This window comes from Leopardus geoffroyi, chromosome B2, assembly GCF_018350155.1.
Source record: "Leopardus geoffroyi isolate Oge1 chromosome B2, O.geoffroyi_Oge1_pat1.0, whole genome shotgun sequence".
NCBI lineage: Eukaryota > Metazoa > Chordata > Mammalia > Carnivora > Felidae > Leopardus > Leopardus geoffroyi.
Genome location: NC_059332.1, coordinates 30685637 through 30702827, shown reverse-complemented (window position 1 = coordinate 30702827; position 17191 = coordinate 30685637). Strand labels below are relative to the sequence as shown.

The 17191-nt window shown below is 51.5% G+C and overlaps 3 protein-coding genes across 4 annotated transcripts; 1 reads left to right on the top strand and 2 right to left on the bottom strand.

Annotated features, from left to right (window-relative positions):
• The first annotated feature begins 1350 nt into the window (after positions 1 to 1350).
• On the top strand, positions 1351 to 7693 carry LY6G5C (lymphocyte antigen 6 family member G5C). The gene is made up of 4 exons (XM_045500903.1): positions 1351 to 1431; positions 3315 to 3426; positions 4503 to 4670; positions 7445 to 7693. The coding sequence occupies exons 1-4, from the start codon at positions 1351 to 1353 to the stop codon at positions 7606 to 7608; spliced, it is 525 nt and encodes a 174-aa protein (XP_045356859.1). The 3' UTR covers positions 7609 to 7693.
• Positions 7694 to 10355: 2662 nt separating this feature from the next.
• LY6G5B (lymphocyte antigen 6 family member G5B) lies at positions 10356 to 12787 on the bottom strand. The gene is made up of 3 exons (XM_045497703.1): positions 12000 to 12787; positions 11724 to 11852; positions 10356 to 11430 (listed from the first exon to the last, which is right to left on the bottom strand). The coding sequence occupies exons 1-3, from the start codon at positions 12118 to 12120 to the stop codon at positions 11030 to 11032; spliced, it is 651 nt and encodes a 216-aa protein (XP_045353659.1). The 5' UTR covers positions 12121 to 12787; the 3' UTR covers positions 10356 to 11029.
• A 112-nt stretch (positions 12788 to 12899) lies between these two features.
• Positions 12900 to 17189, bottom strand: CSNK2B (casein kinase 2 beta). Of its 2 annotated transcripts, none has more exons than XM_045497704.1 (7): positions 16854 to 17189; positions 16161 to 16243; positions 15343 to 15445; positions 14636 to 14751; positions 14114 to 14189; positions 13777 to 13966; positions 12900 to 13132 (listed from the first exon to the last, which is right to left on the bottom strand). In XM_045497704.1, exons 2-7 carry the CDS (start codon positions 16230 to 16232, stop codon positions 13042 to 13044), a joined length of 648 nt encoding a protein of 215 aa, XP_045353660.1. In that variant the 5' UTR covers positions 16233 to 16243; positions 16854 to 17189; the 3' UTR covers positions 12900 to 13041. The 2 variants fall into 2 exon arrangements, with proteins under 2 accessions (XP_045353660.1, XP_045353661.1); XM_045497705.1 differs by lacking the exon at positions 16854 to 17189 and adding an exon at positions 16575 to 16768.
• Between the last annotated feature and the right edge of the window lie 2 nt (positions 17190 to 17191).

Sequence of the window (17191 nt, the reverse complement as noted above, 5' to 3'; positions counted from 1 at the left end):
GGGCAGAGGCTGTCTGCCCTCACCAGCTCACCAGCTCCTTCAGTGGGGGCATACTGAGTCTCCACTGGAAGGGTGATCTGAGACTTGTCAGGTGATATACCTGATAATTGGGGTCAAAAGAGAAGAGGTGGCCACAGCTCCAGAATGCTCCACCTTTAGCAAACACTGGAGAGTTGATACTGGCACTCTGTTCCTCTGTCCCATCCCAGGGGGCAAACAGGGTGGGGAGTGTGGAGCATGAAGCTGTAGGTCCAGCTGGATGGTTCTGAACCTCACCTTCCAGGATCCACCAGGACAGTTAGCCTCCTGGAAAACAAGTCTGTTCAGTTAAGGTAACAACCTCCTTGAATGCAAATAGGGGGCACTTAGCCCCACCTCCCACACCCTGGAGACAAAGGACTCCCCCTTCCTGGCCAAGGCCACTAGGGACTCTGTTGACTGACCTCTACCATCCCCTCCCCCTTCCCCTTCTTCCGGCATAAAGAACAGTGGATGCCATGAAGAGCCCTCAGATAACTGAAGTGGGTGGGGAGAGGGGAGGCTTAACATTTGAATTCTGGACCACCGAACCCCAGGGGCCTCAGTCTACCTCCTTAGATTACTCCCCACGTGATAAAGCTCACATCAGCTCTTTGTTTTTAGAACCACCACCACACACCACAGTCCCAGGAGAAGAACAGTCCCAGGAGAAGAACAGCCGAGATGCAGACCCCACATCTGCTGGAACTCTGGACCTTGCCTTATTGGGCACCAGGCAAGGTCTGGACGCCCAGGCGCCTCCGAGGAGCTGGGTACACGGGGAGAGAGGATGGAGGCTGGGACAAAGAAGGATTAACACCTGGGCAGGAAACCTGGGAGGGAGAGGTGGGCCCTGGGCTGGGCCCGGGCTCGCCCTGCGCTGCTTTCAGTGTGAGTTGCGGGAGTAGGCTCAGGGCTTGGTGATTGGGCTGAGGATTTGCTCGACTCCCCCGAGAGGGTCAGGTGTTTCCCTCCCAGCTGTCACAAGTGAGTGAGGGCCAGGTACTTATCCGTTCATTCATCCATCCAACAAGCCATCCCAACTCCCTCAGGAACCAAGTCTTTTTTTTTTTTTTTTTTTTTTTTCTTTCATTCATTTATATGCGGGTTAAAGATCGCTGCTGTCTAGTTCCACTCCAGACCGCCTGGTCTAGCTGCTCAGCGAACAGAACTTGGCTCCCCGCCCCCTTGTTTGCCCCGCCCATAGCCCTGACTGTAGCATTCTCTCCTCAGGCCCCACCTCCTTTGTTTCGTCACTCGGCTGCTTACCCCCACCGGTATCCCGCGTCCCCAAGGCACTCCGCGCAGAAACTGTCCTCGGCTGCTATCACCATGGCGACTACAGCAGCGCCCCGCCTCTTCACCCCTGGAAAGCCTCCACCAAGCCCATCACCGCGGCAACGAACTCACCAGGCTCGGCAGGCGCACTGGCCGCGCCCAGCCGTTTAGACTGAGGAGTAGCAAAATGAAACTGGGACTGGATTAATGGCCCTGAGGCCACGCCCCTTCCGTGGAACCACTCTCCTAGCTCGCACCGAACCCGGCCTCGAAATACCGCCCCTATCTTCCCTCCGGCTATCCGCAGGCCGGGTTCAGAGGACGCTGTGAAATTCCCTTCTAACTCCTTTCTGCCCCGTTCGCTTCAAGAGGAGCCTCCGATCTCTGATTCTGTCTACCACTCTGTCGTTCATTCAGCAGACATTTATGCAGGTGCCAGGCGCTCCTCCCCAAATCTTCATTACTCCGACTTTTCAATAATACAATTGTCTGATTTCATTTATCCCAAGGCTCTTGGGCACGCAGTGGCGTGCGTTTTCCTTTCGTATTCCTTCTTTCCTGTCCGTCTTTCTTGACTCAAATCTGAATCCATTTCTTCCCATCTTCCCCATCAGCGCCCCGAGGCCAAATGATTCTCGGATGGTCTGGGACTGTAAGCAGGGAGCCCTCCCTCAGGGCCGCACCCCAAACCTCCAGACCAGAAACTGGAGCAGGTGGTTCGCTCCTGTACGCCGAGCTCTAACTACAGCACCCCCGACCCTTAAAGGGAAAACCCTGAGTCTCTCAGAGATCCTGACCTGGCGAGGTGCGTGCTGAGCTGCTCGCTTGAAGGAGCTCAGCGGGCGAACCCCCCGGTAAAGGCGGCCCCCAGCAAAGGACGTGGGCGGGGCTCCTGGGACGCCCACCTCCGCTCTTTGGTTGCGGCGTTAGCCTCCGGCCCGGTGGGTTGGTGGTGCCACAGCGCCTCCTTCCGGGGAAGCCGCGTGGTGCTCTGGGCGTCTGTTAGGGGCGGAAGGCTAGGTCTGACGCCAGGCATGTTTTCCCAGGTTTCATTGCCAGCCAGCCCCCCCCGCCCCCTTCCCCCCCCCGCCCCCCCCCCGGCAGAGAACTGAGAGTGGCCAGAGGGCCGCCCCCGCTTCCTCCTGGGAGCCCTGAAGTGCAGTCAGGCTCGGAGAGCGAGAGCCCGGCGCCGGAGCCTTGTGGGCGCCGGAGATCAGAGTTACTGACCTGCAGCGGAGCTTAGGCGGGGTGGGGTAAAAGGGGGCGTAAGGAAAGGTGCTGGCTAGTTACCTGGAACCCACAGGGGCCACTGGGCTGAATAGGTCAGTCGGGACTCAGGTGTCCTCGCTTCTAGATTTCTGACAGTTCCACGTTGTTCCCATCTTGAAAAATGGTACCACCAATCACCTCCTTGGGCAAGCCTATCCCCCACTTTTCCTCTTTCCATATTCAGTCTAACTGCAAATCTGTCCAGTCTTCCTTCTAAATAAATGTCAGATTCATTCGTCTTTTCCTTGCCTCTCTTCTGCCAGACCAGGCCGCCATCTTGTGACGGGACTCAGGAATAGCTTCCTAACTGGTTTCCCGGCCTCGGCAATCTTTTACAAACAGAACTCTGATCTTGTTGCTCCTTTGGTCAGTGCTCAGGACTGCCCAGGTGCTCCCGGGAAGTACTCATCCTTCCCCCTCCATCCCCCCATCATTGTTTGTTGTCTCCCCCACTAGACAACTCTGTGGGGGCAGGGATTTTGTGTAATGTTGTATCCCCAACACCTGATACAGTGATTCAGTAAACTTCTGTAGAATAAATATGAAAAAAAAAGTTTCCCTCTCATTCCCCTTTTGTCTGGGTCCTGTCCCCAAGCCAGGATGTTAGGTCTTAGAGTGGCCGTGGGTGAGGACACTCTGTTTCTCTGGCTGTTCTGGGACTGATCTCCACCCCAAATGGGTGTTGCCTCTCTCTTTCCTCTTGGCCAACTTCTCTTTCACCAATATAAGCCCCAACTGGAGGCTAGTAGGCAGCAGGCCCTGCAGGTAGCCGGAGTATGGAGCCCATGGGCCTTCATAGCACCTCCCAAGCCCTGTACATGGTCCTTTTAATAGTGCTGGTCATGAGGAGCTTGGTGTTTGGTAAGTGGCTCTAAGGGGTCAGAAGGGTCTCCTGGTCTGCTGGATAGAGAGACCCACAGATACCAGGTGTCTGGGCACATCTGCCCAGGATGCTCAGGTAAAACCAAGCAGAGGGAAAGATGGGATGGATGGACTTGGTGAGATAATGCCTAGGGACTGGTAATGGACTGCTGTTCACTCTGAGGGAGATCTCTAGTTATTACCCCAGGGCTGTCTCAACAGCAGTGACCTAAATGCAGATACTGAAAGGACTCCATTTAAATCTGGGGCAGTACAGAATAGGGAGGATTCCGAGAACATGCCAGATAACAGAACTGGGATCCACCCAGTAGAACAAGTCTGAATCTAGCCTGATAACCTCCTCAACATGGCTGCAAAACACCGTCTATATAGAAACAGGATTCAAAGTCTTTGTTCAGTATCTGCCTCCCACTAAGTGTTCTGCTGGGTCTGGGGACTCACTGACATGTGATCTGGGCCTGGAACAAGAGGAAGAGGGAGCATATATAGACGTAGGTGGGGAAGGCTTTGGTGGACAAAGTTTAATATGGGTCTTTCCAGTGATTAGACCACCAAATAATGTGATGGGGGGCCACTTGAAGTCTCCTGTCCACACAAAGCATAGATTCCTCTTGTCCTGTGGTGATGCACTCTTGTTTTCACTGAACATTACAGATTAAGAAAGCATATTCAAAAGGGGGTCCATAGGGGTGGGGAGACTGTGAAACCAAGTCCCAGAAGAACTGTCCTCACAGAACTGCCCAGGCTGGAATTAACTGCCTCTGCTTAGTCTTTGAACTTAGGAGCTTGCTGAGTGCTGGGCACATGGTAGTACCTCAAAATACATGTTGAATGAGTAAATGAATTCCTTAATGAGTTCCTTATTTCAGGAGGTATAAGAGCAGAGAATGGAGGTTTTAAAACTGACGAAAGCCTCTGATAGAGGATTAAGCCAGATGGTTTTAAAGAACGGGTGATTTCATGGTTTTCTGAGATGGGAAGCTGGGGAGGGAAGAATGGGCTTGACCAGCCTGGAAATTAGGTGGGGTTGGAGTCAGTGTTGCTCTGTGTTCTAGGTAATTTTGATCCTGTCAATCCGGAACCCCCTCATCCAGCTCAGTTCTCCAAATATCTGCGCTGCTATCGATGCCTCTTGGAGACCAAGGAGTTGGGATGCCTTCTGGGATCTGACATCTGCCTTGCCCCTCCTGGCAGCAGCTGCATGACTCTGCTCATAAAGAACAGTGAGCTGCTTGTCCTTGGCCCGACCCATTCCTGAGCTGCATCTCTCAGCTGTACCCCACAGTCTGGTTCCTACAACCCCTACCTAGATAGTGCTCGTCATGCTCTCTCCTTCCTCACCTCCAGAGCCATTCTCTGTCTCCACTTCCACCCCTCCTGTTCCCTCATGGGGCTGGCTGGTGTCCACGTTTCTTTTTTTTAATGTTTTTATTTATTTTTGAGACAGAGAGACAGAGCAGGGCAGGAGAGGGGCAGAGAGAGAGGGAGACACAAAATCCGAAGCAGGTTCCAGGCTCTGAGCTGTCCGCACAGAGCCCGACGCGGGGCTCGAACTCACGGACCATGAGATCATGACCTGAGCTGAAGTCAGACGCCCAACCGACTGAGCCACCCAGGCGCCCCATGGCGTATGCGTTTCTTACAGCACCCGGCCTTGTGGGGGAGGCTTGTGATCACTAGATCCCCCGGCTTCTCCTCAGGCTGCCTTCTCTCTGTTCAGGGAGACCCCTAATGGTTCACGTTCACCAAAATTTAGGCATTAGCTGTCTTCCCACTTCACTCTCCCCAGAGGATTTGCTCTGCTTCCTTATGAATGTGAATGTTAGGCCAAATTGTCATGTGAAATTGCCCTCTGGACAGCTCCACCTCAGTTTCAACTTCCTGAAACTGCAGTCCCTGTTTCTCATGCCTGCTCTTCCACACGATCCCTCACTCCCCGCCCTCCACCCCTGCTTTTTTTAGTGGGCTCAATGCCCAACATGGGGCTTGAACTCACAACCCCTAGATCAAGGAGTCCTATGCTCTACTGACTGAGCAGCTGGGGGCCCCTCCTCCGCTCTTTTTAACAAACACAGAACACATTATGTGCCAGCACTGTTCTAAGCACTTACCACCCTCTCAGACAGGTTTTTAATTATTGTTATCCCCATTTTACCGATGAGGAAACAGACACCCAGAAAGGTCAAAATCTTGCCCAACTCTCCTAGAAGCTGAACCACAATTTGTGGTGATTCCGGAGATGGTGCTCTTAACAACCACTGCATAAACTTGCCTTCAAATTAAAATTCAAGTCCTTTTATTATGCTTTTGGTTCAATATCAGAGTACTCAACCGCATCAAAGAGAAGTCTCCCTCCCACTCCTGGCACAAGCCACCCAGCTCTCATGCACAAACAACACAAAACTAATCTTCCTATTCTCTTTTTTTCCTAAAGATTTTTTTTCATTTTTAAGTAATCCCTACACCAAACGTGGGGCTCGAACTTACAACCCTGAGATCAAGAGTCACATGCTCTACTGACTGAGCGAGCCAGATGCCCCACATCTTTCCACATTCTTGATATCCTTTCTGTGATCTTTTGTGTACATCTCACTCTATGCAAATATGTTGTTTCACCTCTTTTTCTTTCCTCCATAAACAGTAGCATACCACTGTAAACACTGGTGTGCACTTGCTTTTTATACATTTTTATTAATTAAAAACTTTTAAAAATGTTTATTTGGGGGGGGGGCGGAGAGAGAGACAGAGAGAGAGAGAGAATCTGAAGCAGGTTCCAGGCTCTGAGCTGTCAGCACAGAGCCCAATGCAGGGCTTGAACTCACAAACCACGAGATCATGGCCGGAGCTGAAGTCAGATGCTTAACTGACTGAGCCACCCAGGTGCCTCTATCTATCTATCTATCTATCTATCATCTATTTATTTATTTTTGAGAGAGAGAGGTAGAGACAGAGGGAGTGAGGGAGGAAGACGGTGGGGGGCGGGGGGAGAGAGAGAGAGAGAGAGAGGGAGAATCCTAAGTAGGCCCCACGCTCAGCAGAGACCAACGTGGGCCTCAATCCCATGACCCCAGGATCACGATCTGAGCCAAAATCAAGCGTCAGATGCTCAACTGACTCAGCCACCCTGGCACCCTGCACTTGGTTTTTTAAAATGAACAGTCATGGGAATTTTAAGTTTCCATTATCAGTTAGTAAACAGCTTCCCTGTTCTTCTGACCTGCTGCATGGTTCTCCATGGCACGGGCATAGCAGAGTTTGACAATCCCATTATTGACGGATCTGTAGGTTGCTTCTAATTTTTTCCTCTCTCAAGCAGGGCAGGAATGAATGTCCCTGTGAACACATTTTTTTCCCCCTCTAATATATATACAATAGCAAGAGATACCTTCTTCTCTTTTGTTCCATAAAATGATGACAAACACCTTTTCTTTGCAATCTGACCTCCAATACATCTCCCAACTTTTTTTTATATGGTCCCAGCTGAAGTGCTGGTTCTCCCCCAGCAAGACCCAACTCAGCCCCCTCCAACCATCACTGTATTTAAAAAAAAATTTTTTTAATATTTATTTATTTTTGAGAGAGAGAGACAGAGAGAGCACAAGTGGGAGAGGGGCAGAGAGAGGGAGATACAGAATCTGAAACAGGCTCCAGGCTCTGAGCTGTCAGCACAGCGCCAGATGCAGGGCTTGAACTCACAAACTGTGAGACCATGGCCTGAGCCAAAGTCGGATGCTTAACCAACTGAGCCACCCAGGTGCCCCGCATCACTTTATTTTGAATGGCTCTTTCCCACCAACCTTTCACGGGATCCATAGCTGGTGACTCCCTGGCATTCCTGCCCCTGTCCAGTTCCAGGAATCTTGGCATTTGGGGGGGGTCAGGGAAGGGTGTGGGATCAGTGATGGTAAGTCCATGTGGAGGGAGGGGATGGAAGAGTCTGGGATTGTGCCTGGGACCTGAGATGTCTGTATCACTGGTTGCTGCCATCCTTCCCCAGGCAGTGGTTCTGACATCATGGTGAGTGACTGCCGCCGCAAGGAGCAGATGAGTGATTGTTCGTATACCCGCTCTTCTCCACTGTTTGGCTTCTGGATATTTTCTCGATGTTGCTTCCTGGAGTTCTGCAATAACCCTCAGAACAGAGTGTTCTATATTCCTTAGAACTTCCGCAGAGACTTTTAGAATAAAACCCTGCTAGTTGCCATCCACCTTCCTGATTTCCATCTGGGTGGCAGAGCCAGAACAACTTCTAGTCCCTTTTACCGGCCCTATTGGCCTCCTAGTTGACACCCAACACCCCTCTTCCCACTCAGCCCCTCCCCCAGGTCCCCTCTCCAGAATTCTCTGAGTTTTCCCTTCAAGTCCTCACGGTTTGATGGCTTTACTCTTCTCTCCTCCCATCTCTCAGCTGCTTCTTGGCCTTGCTTTGCCCCTTCTCCCACCATGGGCCTCTCTAGCCTCAAGTCCCCAGGTGTTCCTCGCAAATAAATTGGTGTACAAACTGTAGAGCTCGTCTCTCTCTTCTGGTAGTGGTGGAGGCTGAGGAAAGCTGAGGTCCCACCTGACTGCCCCACCTCGGGGCTCCCAGCTCTGTTGAACTCTGCTTCTGCCCGACCTCCATGTCTTGGATTCAGCTCTAGGCACAAAAGGTGAAGAACTGGAAGCCTTTCTGTGGCGAAGGGCAAAAGGGCAGTGGGCACCCTTGGCAGTGCTATGTGGGGCCTGGGTTGGGGAGGTCCACGGTGTGGGAGGTGAGGGCTGGCGGGAGTGGAGCTATGAGGCCTGGGACCAGGCCCAGGGAGAAGCACCCTGTGGAAGAGCCGCTAGATCTAGTGGATCCCTGGCCGGAACCCAGGCTCAGCTTCCCTCTTCAAGGACCATGTGGGAAGTTATTGCTGAATCTTGGGCCTTGGGTTCCTCAGCCTCTGAGACCATCGTCTAGTTCGACTTGCTAGAGCTGTATAAACCTAGACTTCTACACTGAAGTCAGAGATGATGGGGGGAAAGTGGGCCCAGACAGGGGGGCACACTGAAGGTTTGTACTTATTTTTGTACACCTCCCCCCCCCCCCCACACACACACTGCTCTCTTACCTACCAATTAATATTGGGGTTTCCTGCCAGAGCATAGGTTATTTAAAGGACCAGGGATCTCTGCTAACATATGTGCAAAATGTTGTGTAAGAGTATATGCTGCATGATGCCCTTTGTACCAAGCACACAGACAAAATTCCTCTAAGCAGCTACAACTCAGGACAGCGGCTACCCAAGTTAGAAGTGCCTGGGAGGGTGCACGAAGGTTGCTTTGGGTGCTGATATAGGCCTTTATAGTGACTTGAGGACTGGTGATCTGGGTGTGAAGTTCAGAAAAACCCACATTATGGTATGTGTAGGCTTTGGTATGTTTTGGCAGAGGCTTAAAAATAGGCCAGGGGTGTCTGGCTGGCTCAGTTGGTAGAGCATGTGACTCTTGAACTCGGGGTAGTGAGTCAAGCCCCACATTGGGGATAGAGATTACTTTAAAAAGTAGTGGGGCACCTAGGTGGCTCAGTTGGTTAAGTGTCTGACTCTTGGTTTTGACTCAGGTCATGATCTTGTGGTGTGAGTTTGAGCCCTGCCATTGGGCTCTGCTGCCAGCACAGAGCCTGCTTGGGATTCTCTCTCAAAATGAATAAAAGTTTTATTTTATTTTTTAAGTTTATGGATTTGAGAGGTGAGGGGAGAGAATGAGTGGGGGAGGGGCAAAGAGAGACACAGAGAATCCCAAGCAGGCTCCATGCTGTCAGCAGAGCCGACGTGGGGCTCAATCTCACGAACTGTGAGATCATGACCTGGGCTGAAACCAAGAGACGGATGTTTAACCAACTGAGTCATCCAGGCGCCAGTATAAACAAACATTTTTTTTAAGTAGTAGTAATACATACATACATAAATGCTACAATCTGTAGGTACCTTTGTCCCATGTGTCTATTTTTGAGGCTTTAATTTTCACCTGTGCACACAAACATGCATTCTCTCAATCCTAGGAGGTACTATCCCTCCTTGACAGGTGACCAAAGTGAGACAGAAACCAACTTATCCAAGTGGCAGAGGAGCTGGAATTGGGTCCCCCAACCACAAAGTGCACACTGCTTTTTAGAAAAAGGTTTCACAACCCCAGCACTGGGTTGTGAGTTTCAGAAGGGTGGGCACCTGGCTGTACTCAATAACACCACACCCAGAACAGTGTGTTTAACTGCATGTATGAAAAAAGTTATGAATATTCACTACTGTTTTCTGTAGGCTTGTAGTTTTCCAAAAATAAAACATTAAAATCAAAGACCTAAACTGCAGCCTCACCTGTATAATTTGTGAACATCCCCAACCCCCAAACCTAGCTCCCTAAAGAGGTGGTCCTGGGTGCCAGGATCCTGAAAACACAGGCAAGAACCCAGGTTCCTCAGCACCAGGGGACTCTCAGATACAGGCCTGGACCCTTTGGTTTGCTCCTGAGTTCTTCTGGTTTAAAGGAGAGTTTTTCCTCCTCTGTTAGATGGAAAAGCCAATGTAACCAGCGTTTAATTCTCTAGGTTTTGTAGGGCAAAGTTTTTTGGTTTTGTTTTGTTAAAGATTTTAAGTAATCTCTACACCCAATGTGGAGTCCAAACTTATAACCCCAAGATTGAGTCACACGCTCTACTGACTGAGCCACACAGGTGCCCCTGTGGAGTAAGTTAAAGGCTGGGAGAAGTCCTAGCTAATCAGAAGGTGGATGGATACAAGCCCTTTGGGGGCAGGCCATGAGAAAGCCACAAAGGCCAAGTGGAGTGGGCCAGGCTGTAAACTGTTTGCTCCCCATGCCCAATTAACTTTAACAGGTCTACACTTGTCCATATCTGAGCCTGACCCCATCAACAGTGTGACACAGACTTAGCCCAGTCCATTTATTGTGGAGGTTCTGGAGAGTAAGCGGGAGATACAGTGCAGAGCAGGGCAGACCCTCGCCTCTCCTCTCCCCTAGAACCTACGGAAGTGGGTGTCAGGACTCAGTGATGTGAAGTGGGGCTGAGGAGGCCAGAGACACTGGCAAAAGGAGAGAAGCAGGAAACCAGGGCAGGAGTAGAGGTGGAGGCAGTGAAGTAGGGACACCAGAGTGCCTGGTCAGGAAATCTGCACAGATGTCTACGCTTCATTCTTCTTGCTACAACTTCAGTCTGGGTCTTAAGATAGGCATGGGCTGCAATCTACAACCAGACCTGAATGGAGATAGCAGATGGCCGGACTGACAGGGGATTGGAAAGATGAGGGGGCTGATGGACTCGGAAGATGGGAAAGGCATGAGGAAACCACTGTGCCTTCCCTAGGTCAACCTGGGCAGAAAGTGAACTTGGTATTTTCTAGGAGAAAGAAGAGTACTGGTGCAGTGCCACAGCGGTTTCTGGGAAGGAAATGAAACCTAAGCCATACAGATGCTGGAAGCACAGAGGAAGGGAGGCCTGAAAAATCACAGACCAGAGAATGTGGGTGTTCTAGGAGGGCAGCACTAGGTGCTGGGGTGTTAGGAGAGAGATGCTGGAAGAGTAAAATCCAAGAAGGATAAGGCATCAGGGCCCAGCCCAGGGAAGAACCAAAAGTCCTGAGCCGTTGAGAGACAAGTATATGTGGCGCAGGTCAGCGATGGACAAGCTCAGGTTCAGGAGCAGGGTGGCCAGGGGGTCGAGGCCTTCAGGCTCCTTCCCAGCACAGAAGGTGGGTAGGGGCAGTGAGAGGTTCAGAGTCTTGTAGAACCACTGGATTTGGAACTCCGACAGGGGCAGGGCCAAGGCCCCAGCAGGGGGATCAGGCAGGGAGCTCTGGAGCTGGGGGCTGGACCAGGAGTTGCAGTAATCGTACTGGCAGCACTGGGCCTGGTACCAGTACTCCGAGAAGTAGGTATTGCGTTTTTCCTGGCAGCGGTAAGAATTGTACTGTCCACAGCCTCGGATGAAGAAACGTATCTTGGTATCTGGAGAAGAGGGAACAGCTAATACCCCTGCTGCCTCCCATGGTCCCCAAACCTGGTATCCTCACCCTAGACTCTCCCCATCCCTCACCCAGACCTGACTTCTAGCCCAGACTCCTTCAGAATGGGCCAGAAAAATTGGCTTAGCTGACCCCCGAGAACCCCAGACTCCTCTTTTCAGGATCCTCCTGTCTTCTTCTTGCACCCCAGGCCCTAAGCAGCCCTCATCTATGAGAGGAGAGGAGACCAAGCCACAGGCTATCCCACCAGCAGCTCCCTCCTGGGACTTGACTCACCATAATAGATGGTTATCACCATGCATGGCGACGAGCTGCTGATGGTGCACTTCTCTGAGCCTGAAATGCACCCTGTAGAAGGGTCTTCTAAGAGGCAGAGGTGACAGGTCTGGACTTCAGAAACAGGAGCTGGGGAAGCAGAAAACAGGAAGGATGGGAATGTTGGCTCATTCCAAGTTCTCTGCCTTGCAGGGAGCCTGTGAACCGAGGGCTACAGCACCCCCGCCCTTCCTGGACTCAGTCACCCCTCCCTCCTTGCCCCTGGGCCCCACTTACCCTTTCCCACTGCGAAGCCCACCATGACCAGCACACCTACAAGTACATGGAACTTCATGATGGAATTCTGAGAAGGGCAGTCCCTGAGGGGTATCCTGAAATCCCACCTTCCTGTGACCATGTTCCTTGCAGGGTGATTTTGATAGTTTGAGCAGGAGTTGCTGTAGACGTAGAGCTATATCCCTTGGCTGGGGGAGGCAGTTATTAACTTGGCTGGAGGGACGGCATGTCCTCACCCACAAGGTCAGGTTCCTGGACGTGGGAACAGTGGCCTACACAAGAACAACACCTGGGCCTTTATCCAGTTGTCTGTCTCTCTCATGCCCTGAAAAAATCTATTCCCACACCTCAAGGGTCCATGGACCAGTGTCTGTCTCTGGTACCACCTGCTGTCCTCCCCACACATACAGCAAGTCCCTACCGTGCTGGGAAACACTTGGGCCAGGCGCCCAGGGTCCCTGTCCTTGAGATGAGCGTGTCAGCTCCCCCAGCAGGGGGCGCACAGACACCACCCAGCAGCAACTCTGGACCTTGTCCCTCTTTCCACCCCTTACCGTTCTATTTATTTCAGGACCACTTTCCCTGTAAAATCAAAACCGAAATATTTTGTTGTTGATTATACTCCTTACAGTATAAATGTACAGCCATAGGTGGCCAAAAAAGAACAAATTATGTCTCCAGTCTTTGAAAGTGGATTTTCCCCTAGGTCTTTTCCATGTGACGTTGCACATCTCCTCATCCACTACTAGTTCTGCTCTACTGCTAAAAACACCCAAATCCACTGGGCACAAATCTGTGCTGGTTTTCAACTTGAGGGTGGGCTGGGCCATGAGGGCCCCTGGGATCAAGCACAGCACTACCCTCCCATCCCCCATCCCCAAGCACCAGCAGACCAGCTCATGGCCTTTTCTTCCACTTTATTTCATATTCCCACCACAATAATGACTCCTTTAATTTAAACTAAAAACCATAGAGGGTTCCTGAAAGGGTGGCAGCAAAGGAATAGAGGTGTTAAAGGCAGAGGGACAGGTTGGGTGGGGAATCAGCGAATCGTCTTGACTGGGCTCTTGAAGTTGCTGGCGGCTTGGAGCTGCAGCTGGTAGGCCATTGGATGGATCTTGAAACCGTAGAGCCTGGGCCAGGGCACAGATCAGAGGCAGTAGGGTGAGCCCCACTCTGGCCCTGCCAGTGGCCTGCATTTCTCCCTCCCCACCCCAGCTTCTCCATGGGTCTGCTAAGTGCTTAAGGACAGTGGTTCCCAAACATCTTCCCTCCAGAATACTGGGAAATATACCTTAAATAGCCATTAAAACTCTTACTCTAGGATATACGTAAACATACACACACACATATAGGAATGTGACTGCTTGCTTCTGTGTGCACTTGTTTCAACAGAACACCAAACTGTTCTTCCCAGTACACATGATGTTCCAGGAAGATAAACCACACTTTCTCCTGGCAAAAGGCTGAGCGCCCGAGATGATGGCAAAAAGTTATCGTTTAAATGGTACTTCCAGTGCCAAATGTTATTCAAAGCAACTCACTATTTAAATATACTCTGTCAGGTATATTTAAATACACTCCATCAGGCAGGTACTGTCATCACCCCCGTTTCATGGATAAGGGAACTGAGGCACAGGCAATCAAATACCTTCCCCAAGGTCACTCGCTGTGGGAGAAGCAAACCTCAAGAAAGGACCATGCCCTGTTCTCCCTCCTCTCTGGGGAATCCCGAACCTTTCCTTCGACCCATGGTGACTCTAGCCCTGCTCCCCACCTGGGCACAAACTGGTTGGCGGGCCGTTTGGGCCGGTACTCAGGGTGCACCATGAAGAGCATGTGAGGGAAACCGGTGCCGAAGTAGGCGCCGTCCGTGTGATGGTGCCTCGATGACTTGGGTGTGTACACGTCCATGCACTTGGGGCAGTAGAGCTTCACCATGGCCTCACCTGGGATGTCCGAAAGGCCTGGGAGACAGCCAGACTCAGCAGGCCGGGCGTCCCCAACCCTGCCCAACCTCCCTCCCACACAGAGGCCCCGACTTGCTGAACCCCAACTCCTTCCCAGAGGACCTGCCTTTTGATGTGGCCTCCTTCCCCTTCTCTAACACTCACCGATGGGAAGCATTGGCTGATTCTCACAGTACACACGGGGACAGTAGCCAAAGTCTCCTTGCTGGTACTTTTCCAACTGAGGTGAATAAAATGAAAGGGGTTGGTAGGTAGGTACAAAGAGAAGAGGCAATCCCCTCCTCAGCCCAAGCCACGTCACTGTCCCCAACTCCTGCCTCTGTCCAGAGACCCCTTCTAAGCAGGCCCAGACAGGCCCTCATACTCCTCTGCTTCCTTTCCTCCAGTGAGGCAGGGTACAGACCATCAGAGCCATTCGCTGTTTGTTCCCTAAGGAAAAGGCAGACTGCAACAACTCCCTGTCCAAGGTCATGTCTCCCTCCCCAAAAACACCTCAGTCAGCACAAACCCCAATTAGGATTTAATTCCCAGGGCCAGGTTGTGGGGTTCTTCCCCTCTTCTCGGCTACATTCCTTGACAAGCTTGAAACGTTTGACTCCCGTGCTGCAGGAACCTCTGTTTCCCTTATTGCCTCAGAGGAGTCAAGTGGGAGCAGAGAGGCCTCACCATCTGGGCGATGCCACGGTTGGTGAGAATATAGCGGGCGTGGATCAATCCATAAAGCATCTCGGCTGCCTGCTCAATCAGGTCGCTCTGGTTGGGGTTGTCTTCCAGCTCTTCATCTGAAACATAGCCCCAGCCAATTGCAACCACTTGTCTTACAGCTTTCTTAGATGCCCCACCCACTGCCAGGGATTGCCAGCTACTCAGTGTGCCCCGCACCCATCTTTAAGTCACCCATCACCTGAGCATTTGACCCAGAAACCTGGGCCTCTGACCCTTCCACCAACCCAAGGCAGCTCTGCCTTCTTTCCACATCTCTTCAGCCTCTGCTCTCTCTCCCTCCCAACCCCTCCTCAACACATAAATGCAAAGATGTCAACGCAGAAGATGAAACTGAAAGGTGAAAGGCAAAAAAAAAAAAAAAAAAAAAAAAAAAAAAAAAAGCAGGAAAGGTGACCCAAGGAGAAACTAGCATTAGGAGACAGAGCCAAGTTACAGGACCAGAGTGTGGGAACAGGAGGTGTAAGTCACAAAACTGGGCAAGAGTCAGATGGGAGACCAAAATGAAGTAGGGAACTTTGGATAAAGACAGAGAACCAAAAGGAAATATGGAAATCCAAGAAGCAGATAAACAGGAACATGAAAAAAACAAAAAACAAAAAACAAAACCACGAACATATACACACTAAACAACACTGAGGGTGCCTCACCAGGCTCCAGGTCCAAGATCATGTCTAGAGCTTGTCGATAGTGGGGCACCTGCTCATTGAGTCCAGTGAGGTTGAATTTGTCCTGGATGTAGTCTTCATCCACCTGTCAGGATGTGGAAGTCAAGATGAAACCCACAGCAGAATCCTCAGCTTTGACTTGGGCACGTTGCTCTAACTGGTGCCTTATTCTCAACACAACTGCTTTGGTTTCCCCTTATTCCTCAACCCCAGCTCAGCAGAAGTACTTGAGTCTCTCTCCCCAGTTCAGATACATAGCCTTCCCATAAAAGCTTTGGCTTTTCTTTTCTACAGATAAGCAGCTACAACAATCTCCTACTTAAAGAGACATTCCTTTCAAAAGCCCTGTTCCTACTCCTGCCCTCATCCCTAGGAACCAGTTTTGTCCTCTCCTTAAGAGCAGCTAGGTCTCTAAGGAAAGTGGAGACTCAACAGCTTCAGTCCTGTGGATAGTTACAATCCTTTATATTATTAGTAGACAACTTTCCACATTACAAAGCATTTTCACATGTGACATTTTAATTCTAATACACTCCAATGGGAAGCACTCCCAGTACCAGTCTAATAATAACTTTAATAACAATAAAAGGGTTGACTTGTCCCATGTTACAGAGGGTAGCAGGTTTGGGACCTGGGGAGTCTTGCCACTTCACAAATTAGTGAGGGGAGTTACTGATGGGACTCTTCCTTGACAGGAAAAGTTTCTATGGAAGCCTGTAAGAGAAGCGTGTGGAAGCTAAATATGTGGGAAAATATAAGCCAAACTTTGTGTAGAGATAGCTGGGAGACTGAGAACTCACTTCACAGAAGAATTCATTGCCACGGAGCCCACAGAACCAGGAAATCCAGGACACCTCCTCTGAGCTGCTCATCTTCACGTCAGCTGGGAAAAAAGAGAGTGTAAGTTAAGTCCAAGCTCTCCCACCTTGCCTCTGGTATCCTCCCTCCTCCCACACTTAGATCTCTAACCATGGAAGAATTTGGGGCAACCTTTTCTTAAAGGATCCCAGACTCTAGAGCACCTCTCTCCGGCCCCTCTTATTCACATCTCAGCCCCTTTTCTCTGAGATCAGAGATTCTTTGGAGTCCCACCGCTTTCAAGAAACCGACAGGTCTTGACCCACCAGTCCTACCCACATCCCTATCGCTCCAGAAGACCAGCCCACTCTCCCTTCCTGTCAACTCCAGCAGAGCCCCAGGCTCGAGCTCCCTACCTCGACGGTCTCTGCATGTCCCTGGCGCCTTTCCCAAGGGTCCCGAAGTTTATCCTTTCCGTGCAAGAGCTGGGACCCTTTTTCTCTCATGGCCTGGGGGTGGCCGTGAAGTCCCTTTCACAGGAGTCCCCACATGCCACCTCCGCCCCTCAGGCCATCCCTCTCTCCCCCGGTTCCGGACCGGGTCACTTCCTTCCCCACCCCCACATCAAGGCGCGGAGACCCCATGTGCCGCGCCTAAGGGCAGGGGGCTAGGCGCGGCGACTACCTCAGACTCACCGGCTGGACGGGGACCGGGACCAGGGTGGGGGAGGGGAGTTGCCGCTTCCAAGAAACCGCGACGGCTACAACGCAGGCCGCGGACCCAACCGCGGCAGGCGAAGTGGGGTGGGGGGAGTGGAAATCGGGGAGGGTGGGGAGAGGGCAACGCGCAAGCGCCAAGGGTCGGGCGCCGCAGCGAACGCCGGGAGATGGAGTCTCCGGTAAAAAGAAACTGGCGAAGCGAGGGAGAGGTGAACTACGAATCCCAGAATGACCCACGCACGACCCTTGTGTCGCGAGGCCCCTGAGCCAGACGCTCGGGGGCGAGCGCAGCGGGGTGCCACCGGAAGCGGAAG

Coding starts and splice junctions, on each gene's coding strand:
- LY6G5C (XM_045500903.1), top strand. CDS start 1,351: ATGGCGACTACAGCAGCGCCCCGCCTCTTCACCCCTGGAAAGCCTCCA. Junction 3,427..4,502: donor CATGAGGAGCTTGGTGTTTG/GTAAGTGGCTCT, acceptor TCTGTGTTCTAG/GTAATTTTGATCCTGTCAAT. Junction 4,671..7,444: donor GACTCTGCTCATAAAGAACA/GTGAGCTGCTTG, acceptor ATCCTTCCCCAG/GCAGTGGTTCTGACATCATG.
- LY6G5B (XM_045497703.1), bottom strand. CDS start 12,120: ATGGTCACAGGAAGGTGGGATTTCAGGATACCCCTCAGGGACTGCCCT. Junction 11,853..11,999: donor GGGCTTCGCAGTGGGAAAGG/GTAAGTGGGGCC, acceptor CTGCTTCCCCAG/CTCCTGTTTCTGAAGTCCAG. Junction 11,431..11,723: donor GGTGATAACCATCTATTATG/GTGAGTCAAGTC, acceptor CCTCTTCTCCAG/ATACCAAGATACGTTTCTTC.
- CSNK2B (XM_045497704.1), bottom strand. CDS start 16,232: ATGAGCAGCTCAGAGGAGGTGTCCTGGATTTCCTGGTTCTGTGGGCTC. Junction 15,446..16,160: donor GCAATGAATTCTTCTGTGAA/GTGAGTTCTCAG, acceptor ACATCCTGACAG/GTGGATGAAGACTACATCCA. Junction 13,133..13,776: donor GCCAACCAGTTTGTGCCCAG/GTGGGGAGCAGG, acceptor GCCCTGGCCCAG/GCTCTACGGTTTCAAGATCC.